This window comes from Aedes aegypti, chromosome 1 (genome assembly GCF_002204515.2).
Source record: "Aedes aegypti strain LVP_AGWG chromosome 1, AaegL5.0 Primary Assembly, whole genome shotgun sequence".
Lineage (NCBI taxonomy): Eukaryota > Metazoa > Arthropoda > Insecta > Diptera > Culicidae > Aedes > Aedes aegypti.
Genome location: NC_035107.1, coordinates 288511255 through 288530011, shown reverse-complemented (window position 1 = coordinate 288530011; position 18757 = coordinate 288511255). Strand labels below are relative to the sequence as shown.

The 18757-nt window shown below is 37.6% G+C and overlaps 1 protein-coding gene across 3 annotated transcripts in view; it reads left to right on the top strand.

Moving 5' to 3' along the window:
• LOC5565593 (F-box only protein 11) overlaps window positions 1–18757 on the top strand; it is a 70013-nt gene that overhangs the window by 2383 nt on the left and 48873 nt on the right. For 2 of the 3 annotated variants that reach the window (XM_021838112.1, XM_021838109.1), the window contains exon 2: window positions 11162–11700. In XM_021838112.1, coding sequence (XP_021693804.1) covers window positions 11610–11700 — 91 coding nt within the window. In that variant the 5' untranslated portion in view covers window positions 11162–11609. Of the gene's footprint in view, window positions 1–10981; window positions 11701–18757 lie in introns of those variants that run through there. The other variant, XM_021838111.1, reaches the window with a different exon arrangement.

Here is an 18757-nt window from a genome sequence, read left to right as displayed (position 1 = left end):
TGACGAACCATACAAAGTTTGATTGCATATTACAAAACAAGTAACGCTTTCATGAAAAAATGTGTTATCATAAGCATGAAACGAGCTCACCAGTTGGTAATCCATCCTCGACTGAACACGAATATCTTTTCGCACTCACACAGCGCGAACAGCAAAACTTCTCGGCGCCCCGAAAACGATCCGTCTTGCTTAGGCTTCCCATACAGCGCTGTCAGATGTTGACCCGACGAAAGGTGCTGGGCCGGATCGCCTTCCTCCCGTTTTCTTCAAAAAGTGTGCGTCCTCGCTCTCGTTACCAGTATCGATTATTTTCAACAAGTCGTTATTGGACGGCATCTTTCCTGAAGCGTGGAAGATTGCATGTATTACGCCAATTCACAAAAGTGGCAGTATACACGATGTCGAGAATTATCGGCCGATCTCAATACTAAACTGCTTGGGTAAGGTACTTGAGAAAATGGTTCATGAAGTTCTTTACCGCTCCGTCCGACATGTGATATCTGATAGTCAACATGGATTCATGAAAAACCGTTCGACGACCACAAATCTCATGACATTTGCAAACAAATTAACGAAGAGGATCGAAAAGAGGCAGCAAGTTGACGCAGTTTATATTGATTTCTCCAAAGCTTTCGATAAAGTGCCCCACACGTTAGCTGTGGAGAAAATGCGGCACATTGGTTTGCCCGACTGGATCATCAACTGGACGTCATCGTACTTAACTAATCGTAAGAGTTACGTAAAAATTAGCGACGCATTTTCCGATACCTTCTCCGTTCCCTCCGGAGTCCCACAAGGCAGCCACCTTGGCCCGTTAATTTTTATAATTTTCGTCAACGACATCTGTAGTCTTCTTCGCTGTGATTGTTTGATGTTCGCGGATGACTTAAAAATCTACCGCACCGTATTGTCACCGTTGGACTGCTGTGCTCTTCAGGAAGATCTGAACATTGTTTTGGACTGGTGCGGAAGGAATGGAATGCAAGTGAACATCTCGAAATGCAAGGTGATATCCTACAGTCGTCAGCGCTCTCCATTTTTCTTCCCGTACAGACTCGACAGTGAACAATTGGAACGTGTTGACAAAATTCGGGATCTTGGCGTCGTTATTGATTCTAAAGTTAGGTTTAACGAGCATATCTCTACCGTCACAGCCAAATCGTATGCACTATTGGGTTTCATCCGGCGCAATACAGCTGCCTTCGACGACGTGTATGCTTTAAAAACTCTTTTTTGCTCCTTAGTGCGTAGCACTTTGGAATATGCTGTCCAAGTCTGGGCACCGTATCATAACGAACAGTGCCATCGAATAGAGAGCGTCCAGAAATCGTTTCTTAGATACGCGTTACGTCGTCTACCGTGGTCCAATCCCATCGAATTACCGGCCTATGAAGACCGTTGCCAACTAATTGACATAGAAACGCTAGCGAACCGTAGGAAAAAATTGCGCAGATTATTCGTGTTTGACCTGATTATGAATCGTATTGACTGTAATTATTTGTTAGGTAATATTTGTTTTTATGCTCCTGTACGCACTCTTCGTAATCGTTCTATTTTGTGGATTCCTACTAGACGCACTCAATACGCTTTTTTTGACCCTTTTGACGATAGTTGTAGATTATTTAATGATGTTTCCGATAAATTTGACCTGAATATCTCTAAAAATGTTTTTGCTAGTAGGATAAGGAATCTAGATTAAGTCACAATCTGTGCAACCATAAGTGTTGAAGATGTAGAACCAAATAAATAAAAAACACTGCCCAGCACAACACGCGAACCGAAAACCAAACTCCCGACGTCCCGAAAACGAATCGTCTTGCTTGGGCTTTCCAAAACACTGCCCAGCACAACACGCGAAACGAAAACCAAACTCCCGGCCTCCCGGAAACGAAGCGTCTTGTTTAGGCTTTCCAAAACACTGCCCAGCACAACTCACGAACCGAAAACCAAACTCCTGGCGTCTCGAAAACGAATCGTCTTGCTTTGGCTTTCCAAAACACTGCCCAGCACAACACGCGAACCGAAAACCAAACTCCCGGCGTCCCGAAAACGAAGCGTCTAGCTTGGGCTTTCCAAAACACTGCCCAGCACAATTCGCGAACCGAAAACCAAACTCCCGACGTCCCGAAAACGAATCGTCTTGCTTGGGCTTTCCAAAACACTGCCCAGCACAACACGCGAAACGAAAACCAAACTCCCGGCCTCCCGGAAACGAAGCGTCTTGTTTAGGCTTTCCAAAACACTGCCCAGCACAACTCACGAACCGAAAACCAAACTCCTGGCGTCTCGAAAACGAATCGTCTTGCTTTGGCTTTCCAAAACACAGCCCAGCACAACACGCGAACCGAAAACCAAACTCCCGGCGTCCCGAAAACGAAGCGTCTTGCTTGGGCTTTCCAAAACACTGCCCAGCACAACACGCGAAACGAAAACCAAACTCCCGGAAACGAAGCGTCTTGTTTAGGCTTTCCAAAACACTGCCCAGCACAACTCACGAACCGAAAACCAAACTCCTGGCGTCTCGAAAACGAATCGTCTTGCTTTGGCTTTCCAAAACACTGCCCAGCACAACACGCGAACCGAAAACCAAACTCCCGGCGTCCCGAAAACGAAGCGTCTTGCTTGGGCTTTCCAAAACACTGCCCAGCACAACACGCGAAACGAAAACCAAACTCCCGGCCTCCCGGAAACGAAGCGTCTTGTTTAGGCTTTCCAAAACACTGCCCAGCACAACTCACGAACCGAAAACCAAACTCCTGGCGTCTCGAAAACGAATCGTCTTGCTTTGGCTTTCCAAAACACTGCCCAGCACAACTCGCGAACCGAAAACCAAACTCCCGGCGTCCCGAAAACAAAGCGTCTAGCTTGGGCTTTCCAAAACACTGCCCAGCACAACTCGCGAACCGAAAACCAAACTCCCGGCGTCCCGAAAACGAAGCGTCTTGCTTGGGCTTTCCAAAACACTGCCCAGCACAACACGCGAAACGAAAACCAAACTCCCGGCCTCCCGGAAACGAAGCGTCTTGTTTAGGCTTTCCAAAACACTGCCCAGCACAACTCACGAACCGAAAACCAAACTCCTGGCGTCTCGAAAACGAATCGTCTTGCTTTCTGTAAATTCCTGCTAAATCACTACTTAGTAAAAACTCAACCGCATCCCACAAAGGTTTGCTGCGATCCTTCTTTATAAAATACAAAAGTTTTTCAAAAAAAAAAAGCAATAAAAGCGAGATGAAAGATTGCTCAAATTAATTCATTAATCAAGGATACGACCTTTATTTAACATGGCTTCACGGGACCCCCTGAGAAATTGTCACAAACGACAGATCGCTCGTAAAAAAACTGGATACAAATTTTGTAAAAGAAATCTTTCAGTCAATATAATTGACATTACCTAAAGAAGATAATGTTGAAGTGCAGTGTCTTAATGACATAAAGAAGCAACCCATACAGTCTTATACCTTTATGTTCAGAATAATAGTAGTGAAAGCCGATTTTCATACAAAATGCTCAACTTTGGCATGCTGTAACTTTGTTTCCATATGAGCAATCGGCATGAAATTTTGGCAGTGAACTTCAAATATACTCAATTTCATTATCATAAGATTCAAAAATTTTAACATTACCGGCTAAAAAGTTAAGCACCAGGTGAAATCGCTCAAAATAATAGTAGTTTTAATAAATTAAATATCTGCTATATTTTGAGTTTTTGAATTTATCTTTATTCATCGTTTCAACCATTTTCACCCAAGCTATAAATGTATAAACAAGCATTTTTTACAAAATTGTTGCTGAACAAATATTTACAAAAGAAAAACTACTATTTTTTTGAGCGATTTCACCTGGTGCTTAACTTTTTAGCCGGTAGTGTGAGATTGTTCAAATCTTGTGATAATGAAATTGAGTATATTTGTAGTTCACTGTCAAAATTTCATGCCGATTGCTCATATGGAAACAAATTTACAGCATGCCAAAGTTGAGCATTTTGTATGAAAATCGGCTTTCACTACTATTATTCTGAACACAACTGTACATTTAGAATTAAAGAACCACGGAGCAAGTGGGTAAATGGGATAAAATAAAACAACTTGAATATTCAGTGATGAGTGAATACATGAATTTACTTTCCAAGCCCATGCGTAAACCTTCCAGGTCATTCAGAACATTACGACAAACAAAAAATTTACAAAACCATTGAACCATTATAGCATAATCAAGCGAAAGATTGTTTACCGGACTAATATGGCTTCATAGCAAGTTAATAGCGTGCAATCTTATTTTGTTATTTTTTGTGGAAACATATTTTGGGAAATAATTTTCTTAGTTGCCCTTTCTAATAATTTTAAACTGAAATAAAAAAAGTTATAAAATTAATTCGATGTGAAACTAAAAAAAACAAAGCAGTTGCAAGAATACGCTTTATTGTGTTATTGATTAAAAACAAGATTTTACCAAAAGTTTAAGGACTTATAGGGCTGGTGGAGAGTCATTTTTAATAACCTGGTTTTAATTTTTTACCTGTTCACTGAAAAGTCACTATTCCCAATAAAAAGTCACTAAAATCACTATTTTTTGGGATATGAGGATAAAACAACTATACCTTGGTCTAGCTTTCCAAATTTAAGAGTAAACCTGTAATGTTCAATAGGATCAAATATTCATAACAGAAACTTTATTCTGATCTCAAAATCAACGAACCAAAAATGGAGACGAACTGTCTGGATAATTTGGCAACAAGTCTGAATATGTAGAAATTTATGGTAAAATTCCTAAAAAACAATCATTAATCTTTTCGGAGCTGTATTTTTTGCCGAGATATTTCAACTAAGTTTAGCTTGAAACACGGGACCTAAGTATTGTAAGATTATTCCTAACGATATTTTCGTAAAAAAAATTGTAGTTTAAAAATATTAATGACATTAACTTTTAAATAAGAAATTAAAATCCTTCTATTCTTTTTATAAATATATTTGTATCATCTGTCTAGATCAATATACATGGTCAAATAAGCTACTATACTATGCTTTAGAGAGGTCAAAAAAACTTCAAGGTGGATTAATTCAAATTTTCTTTGATCAATTTGACAAATTTAAGCTGGGAATGGAAAAAAATAAAGGAAAACAACATTTGCGGTTATTAAAACTTATAAAAATTCTCGTTAGTAGTCTGCCAATAAATGATAATAATACTTGATCCACTTACCCCACCCCATTAAAAAGTAGAGGTAAGTGTACCATGTACAATATATCTGTATTTATTTATATAAACCACATTTTTTCATTGTCATTTATTCAATTAGAACTAAAATGTTCATCACGTGTCGAAAAAAATAATAGTATTCGATTTTAGACAGAGATGCAATGGACTTTTGATTGATGGAAAACAATTTTCAAATTAATTAATTTTAGCAGCTAACAAGTTTGCTTGTGTTAGTGTACGTGTAGTACCACCCGCATAGAAAATAACAATTATCCTTAGCTTCCAAACAGTATGTTTCTTTTAACAGAAACGGTTAATTTATCCCAAATAGTTGCTATTTTGTCGAACAATATCAATCAAAAAGCTTAAAATCATTAAGAACACTTTGCAGAGTTCTTAGCGAACGGTTACAATATGTAAAAGTGTCAAGAAATTGTAAAACCATACGAAGAACGAAACGAAGACAGAAACTTGAGAGAAATTGTGCAACAATTTGATCACCTTTTCTCAAATTATATTTTCAAATAATCGCAAGAAACATGGCAACACACGCACACACGAAAATTAAAACAATATGTTACTTTTGTTTCACAATTTGGCAAACAGTCAAACATGTTGATATTTGTGAGCGATTCGTACTGAACATATTTAGTGCATCGTTGATCATTTTCATCGTTGTGTCATATTTCCACAAAAGCCAAAGTTTATGTTTTATTTAGTAACCGCTGATTTTCTGAAACTCCGTGAAATCAAACAATCCAGCAGCGTTGAAAACGCATGGAATTCTGTGCGCCAGGTAAGTTTAAACCCGCAACTCTATCGAATAGCCACATATGCCGTAAATCCCGTCTGAAGTTCTGATACTCATCGTCATTCCAGGTGACATGGCAGCACAAAAACCCTCATGGAACCACAAACTACTGTCGGTGCCTGTATGACAACATTTCTTGGTGATCGAAGGCAATGGAAGTTCTACGATCTACGGAGTAGATTCACTTTTCATCAAGCTGATGAAAGAAAAATGCCTTTTCCGGATCTAAGACACATGGATGGCGGAGGAGTTGGGAGAAATTATAGGACTGGTGTTGGAACTGTATTTCGATATTTTCTATAAACCATGGCATGGCACTTCAGGGTAGATAAAGTGAGTTTTAGAAAACCAAATATTTTTCAATAATAAACAATTAAACAAATATAACCTACATGAACCTATTACTTATTATATTGTATGACAGTGAAAGAACAGTACAGTAAGCGGTTAAAGTACCATACAAAACCGTGAATCAATCATTACACATACAGTATTTTTTTTTATTCCAATTTTATAGTTATACAGTTTTCAAACTGTTTGCATAACAGTGATTTATACAAAAAAATGGATAATATATCTAACGTTTGGTAAACTGTAAACGCAAAATTTTGTTCGCGAAAATCGTCGGTTTCAAATGGTTACATAACTTAACCGCCTATTCCTCATATTGTTATTTTCTCAGTTACTATCTATCAAAATGTAAACAACGTTTGCGGTAGGGTAGATTTATTGTTATTTTTGATACTGTACGAAATTGTTCACATATTGTAGCAAATTGTTATGGACAAAACGGGAAACGGTACTAGTATGGTTCATGATTATGCGGGCAGTTTTGCAATACAGTGATACACCCATGAGTCGATGTTCCATGACTCGATATCGACTCATGGAACCATATTGAAAACAAAATTTCATGGTTACTATGATGGTCCCCTCAAACGGCTTTCCAGGGCATTTGTTTCCACGATTCGATATTTCCATGAGTCGATGGTCCCTTGAGATATCGACTCATGGAGGTTTGACTGTATTATCAGTGTGGGCTTTAGAATATAACCTAAAACGAAGCAATGGTGTGAACACATTCAACATAGTCAAGTATTTATGCTATAAGGTACCGTGGGGCAAGTGGGTAATGGAATTCCCATAGTTGAGATTCTTCAAATTCTAGAGACTTTAAATTGAAACAAATGAGGTCGTGTATATTTTTTAGCTTGACTCCCACCAAATATAAGCAGCATACTGAAATTGATTTTTATGAAAAATTCAAGAAAAAAATACAGAAAAAGTTTTTGAAAAATGTCTCCTTACTTTTCACTTGCCCCAAAAGTGGGGCAAGTGAAAAGTTTACCGTTTTGAACAATAAATTTAAAAACAAACAGTTATATTCAAGATTTTTATTAGCTTTAACATTTGTTAAGGCTTCCCAATGAACAATAATATGAATGACATGTAAACAAAGAAAATGTTATTCTTTTCACTTGAATTTTCTTCTCTTCAGTTATGTTAGTTGAAATGATTCGACAACATTATAACTGCAACATTTCCAATGTTAGTTCTTACATTATAGAACAGCAATTGCATTTCTGATCTGTAGAATTTCCACCGCTCGTTATTTGTTTTTGAAAAAGTCGGATATGACGTCGGATAACTCTTCGGGAGAAAACGGAATCCTTCAATAACGTATTTAGAATCTTTTTTATGTGGATAGACCTATACCCCATTTTTATGTTTTGAACTAGCTTTACAAAGACATTCCACGAGGTTTCCGTGTGTTCTCTAATATTGCAATTTTTCAGTCAACGTCTTCCTTTTAATTGGCTGCCCGAAGTAGACATATTAATATTGTAATGTTTGGCAACATCTTTTAGAGAAGTTCCATGATTTCTAATAGCTTTTAACGCTTGAGTATAGTGTTTCTTGAATTATCAGCACGTTATGTTTTTCTATGATAATTGCGAACCATGTTTACTTATGGCTACTTAAAGAGAAAACACAAATTCAATCTTCAATGATAAACTTTTCACTTGCCCCACCTGATAAGAATATTGACGGTGTTTAAATTTAGTTATTTTTAAGTCTACGTCGAATTAATTCTCAAACTTTTTTTTATTGCAGTTTGAAACTGTCACAGAGGACAACTAAGAAGTGGTGCAGGAAATTATTTTCCGCAACTTTTTTCCACTGAAAATATTAAAATAAGATTGTACGCCGCCAACTTGTTACGGAGTAACAGTTGACAGGTTAACATTTTTTCGCTCTATTATGCAATAATAACTGAAAAATCTCAGAAATCTCTTACCTATCGTAATGTTCTGAATGGCCTCAAAGGTTTACGCATGAGTTTAAAACGTTAATTCACATATTCAGTAAAATATATCAATTGTTTTCACTTACCCCATTTACCCACTTGCCCCGCGGTACCATATATTGACAAATGATCCACTTACCCCACTGTACCTTATTTAAAATGACAATATTTTCACTTTTTGGGCATGTGAAAATGGGAGAGTCGTTTTTTTTTACTCTTTCTATATTTTCCCAGAACTTTTGCGCAGATACCGCTTATTATTGGTGGGAGTCAATCTAGAAAATATACACGATCCCATTTATTTATATTTATATTCCTTGTGTTCCAAAGAACCTCAACGAAGGACTGCTCATTTCAGAAAGTGAACACGTATTTTTTAAATACATATAAATCAAGATAATTTCGACCAAATTCACAAAAGTTTGAACATTTATTGAGCATTCCTGGAGAATGCTCTGACTTTTCTCTTGATACCTCCCATCGGGTTCTGCACAACTTTCTTCGTAACTTTTCGTTGGGTTACTGACCACATTTTCTTGAAAAAATCGATGGAACTTGCTTCTCTTCCATCTTTCCTAAGATGTCGTTTGGTTATTGCCCAATATTCTCCAATGGGGCGTATTTCTGGGCAATTCGGTGGAATTTTACATATTTCAACAAATTCCTTTCCAACTTTTTCCTTCTTAAACATCTCCAAAGTAGCTGAGCTGCATTCAGTTCTGTAATTTTCGCCCTTTAATGGACCCCATTGTGAAATTTGTAGTACTTCTCATTCCACAGGAGCAAATTGCTTGCCATACCAAAACCTTTTTCCCAAATTTTTCTGTTCGGATGTATCGTACGTCGTCAAGAGCATTTATTTTTTATACAGTTTTGAAAAATTGTATTTTGGGCGATTTAAGCCAAATCTCGGAACGACAGCTTTTCTGAACACCATTTGTGCAGAATAAATCTGCGTGTAGCCATGTTAAACCGACCCATCGCTTGGAATTAACAACTGTTTTGATGTCAACTTTTTTCTGCTGTCAAAATAAACACTTGAGTACACATTGAAACATTTTTTTCTTCTTTTTCTTGAAATTTTCACACCAAAATGTTAACAATCAGGTGTCCACTTTCTTAAATGAACAGTCCTTATACGATTTTCGTTATCCACTTGCCCCACGGTACCTCACATCAAACTGAAACTAACACAATATAGTAGGAAAACTTTTGAAGAGATATCTACAAATCGTCGCATTAATGGATTCGCCGGATGAATAATGCCATATTCCATATTAGCAATTTACTATTACATACTTCTAGTGAATAGTAAATTGATACATTATGAACATCGAAACATACGCATAATTGCAAAAGATTTTCACTAGTTAGTTGCCCTACCTGTTCTGGGCCCATACATCCATTTAAACTGGGCCTTTCCATAGCCTGGCAGCACAGTTTCGGTTGGGAAGCATAACTCAAAAATCCCAAAAGCATAGATACACCACAAAGCATAGCTCTATGTGTGCGAAGCAACATTGCGTATAGCTCTGAGATGAATGAGCTGAGCCAGCAACCCTCGGTAGCCCAGTAGTGCCAGTGTGGAAGCATCCAGCCAGCAGCACTCCAACAACAGCACCGGAGACCAGAGCGAGAAGCCAAAAGGTGTGTTTTACACACACGTTCGGAACTTTACACACATACGAAACGCGACGACGGCCACACTGATCGTAAAGGCATAACAGTCCCATATGGATTTTCGAACCTACACCTCCCAGAGTTGTCTATCTAAAAATCAGTAACTAAATATTTCACCAAAATGTTTCGTTGAGCACGACATACATTTTGAAGCCCTACAACAGTTTATTTGAATGTCAGAATATTGCAAAGACTACCATAAAATATGGAGAACGCTACAACAGCTATTCAGCAGAAAATTCGAGCATTTTCAGAAACATTCTTCTCTCTAATTCGTATAATGTCATGGAACTTTTGGAATATTAAGGCATCGTTCAAAATTGAGTTAGAACATGAATTTAGGTGACTATCGGGTAATGTTTACAAAACTATAGCAATTATCCTCTACCTTTTGCCATCACATCTCAACTTGACGCAGAATGCTACTTAGCTTAGTGTTCTTAGAGTGCTTCCACAGTTATTGAAAGTTTGTTAGCTAAAGTTGCTATTTCACATTTGAAAAAAAAACCCGCGGTCTCTATATGAACTTTTAACCCAAGTAGCTACTCCAAAACATGAATAGGAAATTATAAACATTTGTATAAGAAAACAAACATCAAGCGCTATTTTCTCAATCTCTACTTGTTACATACATGGGACAGTTATGCTTTCATGGGCAGCTCTCGGGTATCGTATATTCGTGTGTATTATGCTTTCGAAAAGTTGAAAAATGGCCGCATCCAATTCGACGTCGGCTCGCCGCACTGGACTGGTACCGATTCGGTGCTGCTGTTACTGCTACTAGTGCTGGACACGGTTTTTTGGTCGTCGACGTCGTCGTCACCTTCTTTGTTCGACCGCAAATTGTCGGTTTAGTGTTGCTGGTGGTGCGTGAATTGATCGGTTACCGTGTTGAAAATCTAGGCAAAACGGCCCCAAAACTGCAGGCCCCGGAACCCCACGAATAAAGGGAACGGCCACTACTGTGTGACTTCTCGGTAATCGTGACGGGTGTGTGTAGTTCGGAAAAATAAAGAGTTTGCACAACCCCGTCATAAAGGCAGAAAGAAAAGTGGAAGGGCCTCCACGGATTGTGTATGCGAAGAGTATATTGAATGTGTTCCGTGGTCGAGCAATTTGGTGCGTGTGAATTCATATGATCGGTATTTTTCCATTTTGTCCAGTGAGCATTTCCGGAAAATTGGTGAAGAATGAAAATTTTAGTGGCAATGTCTGTGGAAGAGGAAAATCTTGTACCAGATGAGCTAATAGCCGTCGAAGCAGCAGTAGGAAGCGCTTCCAGCTCCGGTGAGAAGTGAAAGAGTGCAGCCAGCCCCATAAGAGCGCCATCTGAAAGAGCGAGAAAGGAAGCAGCTGGAAAATCGATTTGTACTTCTGGTTCGTCGTTGTCGTCGACGGTGATATACACAACCTAGGCTAGGAGAAGAGTGCATAAGAATAGGTATTTCTACATAGGAAGGACTGTGGTGTGTCTGTCAGAAATAAACCCCCAAGAACAAGCAGACAGCACAGACCTATTTCAAGTATCAACAAAAAAAGCGACCAGAACAGGGAATCCCGCACAGGACGGGAGGACAGCGCGGGGGAAAGCAGCCAACAGAGAGAAGAAAAATGCCGAGTGCTTCGTTTTCCTCGTCCCGGTCGTACGTGAGACGATCCCGCAGGAAGGGAAATCGGATTCCATTGCCGTCGAGAACGTCAGGTAAGAAAATGCAGCGTAACAGATTCTATATGGGAGAGGGTTTCGTGAACCCAGAAATGGTTGTTCGGGATCTGGTAGATGAGTTGACGCAGAATGCAAGGATAATCATACATTTTTGTTGAAGTCTTTTTAAACTCTGGGATAATATTCTTGGATAATGTGTGTATTTTTGGGTGTTGATCTATTAGAACACTTTATGGGATATAACAGGGCTTGAAGCTTGATTTCATAGTTTACACGAAACAGACCCATTTATAGAACCTAGGTATATACAATTGAATAGAGTTTTAATGAACATTAAAACACGTTCAAGTTTCTTGAAAATATTCTTGACGGATAACTAAATTGTAAATTGGAAAATTTCATATCTCCATGCCATAAGCACACATATCAACTTGAGATATCAATTTGCATAGTACTGATATTGGATTAGAAAATCGAAATGGACATCTTTGAATACTTGAATGTGACTTTACAGGCTCTGCATTTTAGGAATCTTCTGTCAACAAACTGAGAACTCACCTTGAATTTGTAGATGAGCTTATATGGATACTTACTCACTATCCTTGAAAACTTCAAGTGCATTTAATGTAAGATGCCGTTGATGTCACAATGTCCAACATTATGGAAGCTTTTCCAGAAGCTTATCTTCTGCGGTATGTACAGAGACGTTCCATAGTGAAATTCAAATCTAACAAAACACAGAGAATAACATAGAAGGAGTTTGAAACGAAGCCGATGGTCTAAACAAATATATTTGAGACAGCTTGCAAGGCCTACAAAAGGACCCTTTTGTAGGACGTTCTGCAGAATGATTCGGCTGGAAAACATTATGTAGGAATACTTTCAGTTTGATTGAGATTAGTCAGTTGAACGATATCCCAAGGATAACGAAGCATTTTCGAGTGAATGAAGTTTAATTGCCTAATAATAACTACAATTTTTAGAAGGTTCAGCAAGTTTATTGAATACAAAACTCCACGGACGCGTAGACTGATGCAAATTTTGAAGTTTTTGCTCCCCTATGCTCAAACGGTGTCAATTATGATGAAAATCATTCTCCCAAAATTTGAAGTGATTTGGAAGAAATTTGGTTGTGCACAGGCCATTTGAAGTTGCTATGGAAATTATTATGGAAATGACAAACCTTTTGTGTTCAGTCCTCTAACCGCTCGTAATAATAAATTATGGAAAAGTGAACAAACTCTACTCATGTCAAATCTTCCCAGCTACAACTTTGCCGAAGACCACATTTTGATTAGACGTAAGGATAATTTGTTATCAAAGATAACAAAGTCAAAATCATGCTGAGATGATCATTAAATTATTTTCAGAGCAACACTGCTGTTTTGCTGTAGAACATAGTAGCCTGGATAACATGATCTATTCTACCCGCCAAGAGCACCACTGTTGCCTGCCGAACAGTTGGTTAAACATGCAAACATGTCTTCAGTAAAGTTGTAGCTGAATAGATTTCACATGAGCAGGGGTTGTTCACTTTTCCATAAAATATTATGTCGAAAAGATAGAGTCCTGGACACAAAAAGTTGGCGTTTTCCATAGTAATCTCCATATAAACTTCAAATGGCTTGTGCACAGTCAATTTTTTTCCGAATCATTTCAAACTTTGGAAGGATGCTATTCACCATAATATAAATCGGTTAAGCATAGGGGAGCCAACATTTCAATATTTGCATCATTCTACTGAGCATACTGCATAGGTGGATGAACCATAAAATTGATTCAATTGGCAATAATTAGTTTTGCTCTTTTAAATTCTTTGAGAGCAGATTGAATGTGTTCTGTTTTGCTCAGGAAAGGATTTGAGATAATGGAGGTCGTGTGTTGCATAAAGAACGATAGTAGTCTGATATATTTTCTTCTGAAATGTAAAACGTATTATTGATCATTACAACCGGTGACATCCATTTGGCATAACATCTCTCTTCATGTGAATCAACACGCCTAAATTTCATCCCTAACCTTTTTGCACAAAGTTGTTTGCGATATTGAGAAAGCAGTCGCTCAAAAGCTTTTCTGCTTGGGTGTTTTTTCAAACATTGGAGGTGATTCTTATAATGTGCTCTTCAATTCAATATTGATACCGGAATATCGGTCCTAAATGGTGCTTTATACCGGTATTTCGGTACTCAGAAATCTTTTGAAACCTTATACCGTCAAGCTACCATTCACCGTGCATTTAAGAAACAAATGCACTTCAATAAATTATATAACTTTTCCAAATAATTTGGAGCATACTAGAATACCACTACGTAGCGTGCAGTTATATCATAATTCAGGGAAAAATCTAAAACTAGTGATGCATAACAAAAAAATATTAAAAAAATATGTTTCAAAATGTCATGCTAAGGTCGCCTCGTACCGTTCTATGTCACCATTTACCGTGCACACTAGTGCACCATTCACCGTGCGTATAGTTTTCGTCGTGATTTTATTTCGTATCTTGAAAAAACGTTGTTGATAGATCAACTATGTTGCTAGTAGTGTGCGCACTCATTTTTAAGAGTATTCAAATCTACATTTACAATAAAAACCTTAAAAAGTTAAAAAAAATGGCTAAATAATTATTTGTACGATTTGATACGATGAAATACATCTTACTAATAGTATCCACAGCAAAAACTAGTTGAAATTTTGAAAAATTTCGTACTCTAACGTTAAAATGAAAAATGTGAATTTTTTGCGCTTCTACTAAGAGTGTTGGAAAATCTCATTATCAAACAAAATTCACATGATTTTGACTACATAAACTAGGTTTTTCAAAATGCTTTGTGACAAAAACTACTTCATTTCATCAGTTTTATCTTATTTTGCTGACAAAAGAATAATTTATGAAAATTGTATGAATATTCTGTAGGAATTTGTATATGTGCACGGTGAATGGAGGCCGCACGGTGACTGGTGACTTAACGGTATTTACTTAGTTTATTTTAGCATAGATAATTTTGATATGAACATAAAAAGTAATTTTTGACGGTTGTCAAGTGCAAGCTTAAGCTTTGAAAACCATTTTTCAATATAATTTCAATGATGAATATACATCGTATACTACCCAGAATTGTGGTTACTAGAATTCACATTTTTATTTTAAAAGTTGAAAAGGAATTATTTGTTCGTCAAATGATACAAACACGTTACTTTTAAGATGGAGGTTGAATGTATTAAACTTCGAAAAGCCTTATGTTGTATCTCGTTTTTTAGAGCACAATCAGGTGATCTTTTATACGTATCGTATGCTACTAAATGGTAGTAGGGTAAAAGCACCGGTTTTGGCCAGCCTAAGAGAAAATGTCAAAAGAAGCCGTATTTATACTACAAATATGTCAAATGCAAGCTTTCAATCCATATTATATGTGTAAAATATCAAAACTGAGCTACAACCATTTTTTCGCTTTGAAAATCCCGATGGTTAATATAGGCCAACGGAACCAGTTTCGGCCAGAGATTTATCTTCGGTTCCTAAATTGGCCAATCGCATTGATTTCTCATGAGAGTGGCCAAATTAGGAGTGCCCTGGCCAAATTAGGTGTATGGGAGTTAAAATAATAAGGGAAATGAATTGTTTTTCTTATGTTTTGAATCAATTTGGACAAGTGAATGAGTGTAGCTATATCATGTGAATGTGATCTACTGAACTCAAAAGGTTTCATGCTGATTGTCTATGTAAAACGGTGTATAATCCCCTATGGCTATAACTGGCGTATGGCTAAAACCGGTGCTTCTACCCTACACAACGAGCTGCGTCCTCAGCTTTGTAGATATTTTGGATATTTGTGCTCTAAAATGACAGGTATAATGCGGTCATCTTTGTGCTTCAGCAGTTTTATCCATAATAGGTAATAATAAAAAATCTTCTAATCGTATTTCAAACTCTATAAGAAACTTGAAATGTCAGCAGAAGTCTGTTTTTTTTTTCAAGGTGAGAATGAATCGAAGCTAGATCTCAAAATTTTTAAGAGCAAAAATCTGAAGAACCGTACTTTCGGTTAAGTTGAAAGCTTGATAGTTTGGTTACTCGCTGGTATTTAAGCACTTTTCCATTTGTATGCCGTAATTGTCAAGGTTTCCTTGAAATGTTTACTCAATGCTTAGCGTTAAATTTGCACGAAATCTACAAAATATAAATACAATGATATTTTACGAACAATAAAGAGGGAACTTATAAGTTTGTACTCAATAGAGTCAATAGCTCATAAAAATATGAATGTATTTTCTTCACAACTGCCTTGCGCCTCAAGAAGTATCATATGCTAATCGATTTGTCTGACCCTGTTTGAAACAAAACCGTTAAATTATTTATATATCTTTTGCACTCCTTATTCGAATAACCAATGGAAAAACTTTTTTTTAACCCACCGTCGGTCGCCCTAGTGTACTGAGTACACGCACTTTGCGAAAAGCTGAAAAACACGTTGAAAATCCCTTCAAAGTGATCCGGGTGTTGGTCCTATTCCAAGATCTACTCTTCTTTTTGCTTGTAGAGAAGAAATTTTTCGATAAAATCAACGAAAAGTTTTCGAAAACTTCGTGTTTTTAACCTAAGTTTTTACGCGTGTACTCAGTACACCAGTGCGACCGCTCGTGTAACTTTTTTTTACCGGGCCCATCACACGAGCGGTCGCATCGTGTACTGAGTACACGCGCAGCATTTTGTTATAAATCTTAAACTAGGCAAGATAGAATATTGATGTCTTCGGCAAATTTGTTCAGTTCAACGGTACCAATTGTTCAGTGGACAAATGATACTTTGAAAACATCCTCACCTTCCAGTGGCCATCGGATTGTGCCCCGGGGGAACCGATGAAGTGGACATTTCGCAATGCAACATCTCGAACACAAATATCTCACGATCTAGATATTTTAGCAAGATGGTGTCTTCGGCAAAGTTGTTCAGTAGGTGAAGGACTAACATGTGATAGGCCGCTTGTTTCGGAATTCTGCCACCAGTTGGCGCTAGTGTGCATTTAATTTTTCAAACACAGATATCTCAGGATCCTGATTACCTAGAACTATGCGGTCTTCGACAAAGTTGTTTAGTAAGTCATGGTCTAACATATTATAGGCCATCTTACTTGAAATTCTACCATCAGATGGCGCTCGTGAGTATACAATATTTCAATCACGAATATCTCAGGATCCCGATTACATAGAAAGTTGACGTCTTCGACAAAAGTGTTGAGTAGGTCAAGGTCTAGCATGTGATAGGCCACCCAACTAGAAATTCTACCACTAGATGGCGCTAATGAGCATGCTGTATATTGATCGCTGCTATCTCAGGATAGCGATATTATAGCAAGACGGTGTCTGTATATTTGTCTGTATATTTGTATGTATCTGTATGTCTGTATGTCTGTATATCACGGGCCAACGTGTGAGAGGTAAAATATACTTAAAATTCTTCCACATTCAATTTAAAATACAGTGGGCTGCTAGATTTCAAATACTTTCATCAGGCAACGCTAGAGGTCCTGATTAAAATTTTTCTAATACAGAATCTCGAGTTCCCGATTATTTGAAAACTTGGAGTCTTCATCAAAGTTATTCAGCAAGCAAAGTGCTGACATGTTATGGGCAATTATATTTGGAATTATGTAATTCGGTGCCAGTGAGCATTTTATTTTCCTGCCATCATATGATGCCGATCATTTGGGCTAACAGTGCACGTTTTGTCACTAAACGAACTTCTGATCAGGCTTGGGACCTGTGACCACAATTTACCACAGTTCATCGATTCTGCCAGTCAACCAAAACGCAAAGCAGCAGCAGCATCAATACCATCAGGCGTTGCGCTGCCAACGGTTCACACACTGCTCGAATGTTTTTTATCTCTCCACTATGATCGTTTTCGGGCAACCATTCCGAGGAGAATGATTGAAAAACATATTAAATAATTCAATCGCTAATATTTCGCTTGTGTTTTCAACTAATTGAAATCTATTAGCGCTAACAGCAAGAGCACAATCATTCCGTTGCGATACACATAAACAAGTTCCATTTTATGCTGCCTTTATCGAGCAAAAATGCAAAACCCCGAAAACCGCAAAAATCGTGTCACCCGTGTCACCACTGTGCTCGAGTCATTTTGCATTCGGGTTTGAAAAACGTAGGGAAGAAGAAGATAACAGTTTTGAAGAGTCGTGACATATTTTTTGTTTAGAACGGTCATGGTTTGCTTTGGATTTTGATGGTCGTGTAAAAATATGTAAATGTAGAGGCGATAAATGATTGCTACAGTACTTTTCCCATCCCTGCTTCTGATGAATACATTGATTATGTTTGCGTGAAAAGACTTCGTTAAACGCACAGAAGTTATCCTTACATAAGACGCACTATATCTACGTGGCTTACAGGTAAAATGATCTCGGAAATTCTCATGATACGGTGAACCGGGTAAATGGAGATCCGTACACACTTGCATTATGTTTCCGACCTCAGAGAAACATTTCGCCAAGAACCCAAAAGCTGAGAATTCGGTAATTTCAAAATTGAATCTCGATTCGATTTTGGTAACATTTTTTTTCAACCCCAATGCAAAGGTTTTCATAAATATGTTATGATATAATAATAATTATGTTCATTGATTATGAACAATGTATATAACACAATCTATGATGTAGAATGATTTTCTATTTCAATATCTAAATAATTTGACTCCAAAAATGAGTCATAAAAAGATCGTTTAATTTCGGCATGATAGAATTTTCGCTGCACTAATTTATTGTGAAACCTCCATTTTTTGCTACTCGTTAACGACTCATGAAACCATACTTGAATTCAAGTTTCATGTTTACTGTAATTATCCCCAACAACAGCTTTCCAAGGTATTACCACGGACAAAGAGTCGTCAAACTCTAATCGCTGTCCATCGACCACCGTTTTACTCGCAGCGCTCGCATCGTTTTTGTTCATGTTTGACGTTTGCTCACTACCGCCATCTGTTGATCGATTGGCCAAACACGCCGATTTTAACATTGGGCGTATATGTTTTTGTGACTATGATTTTAATAAAGATTTTTCTAAGTGTTACGTCTGTATG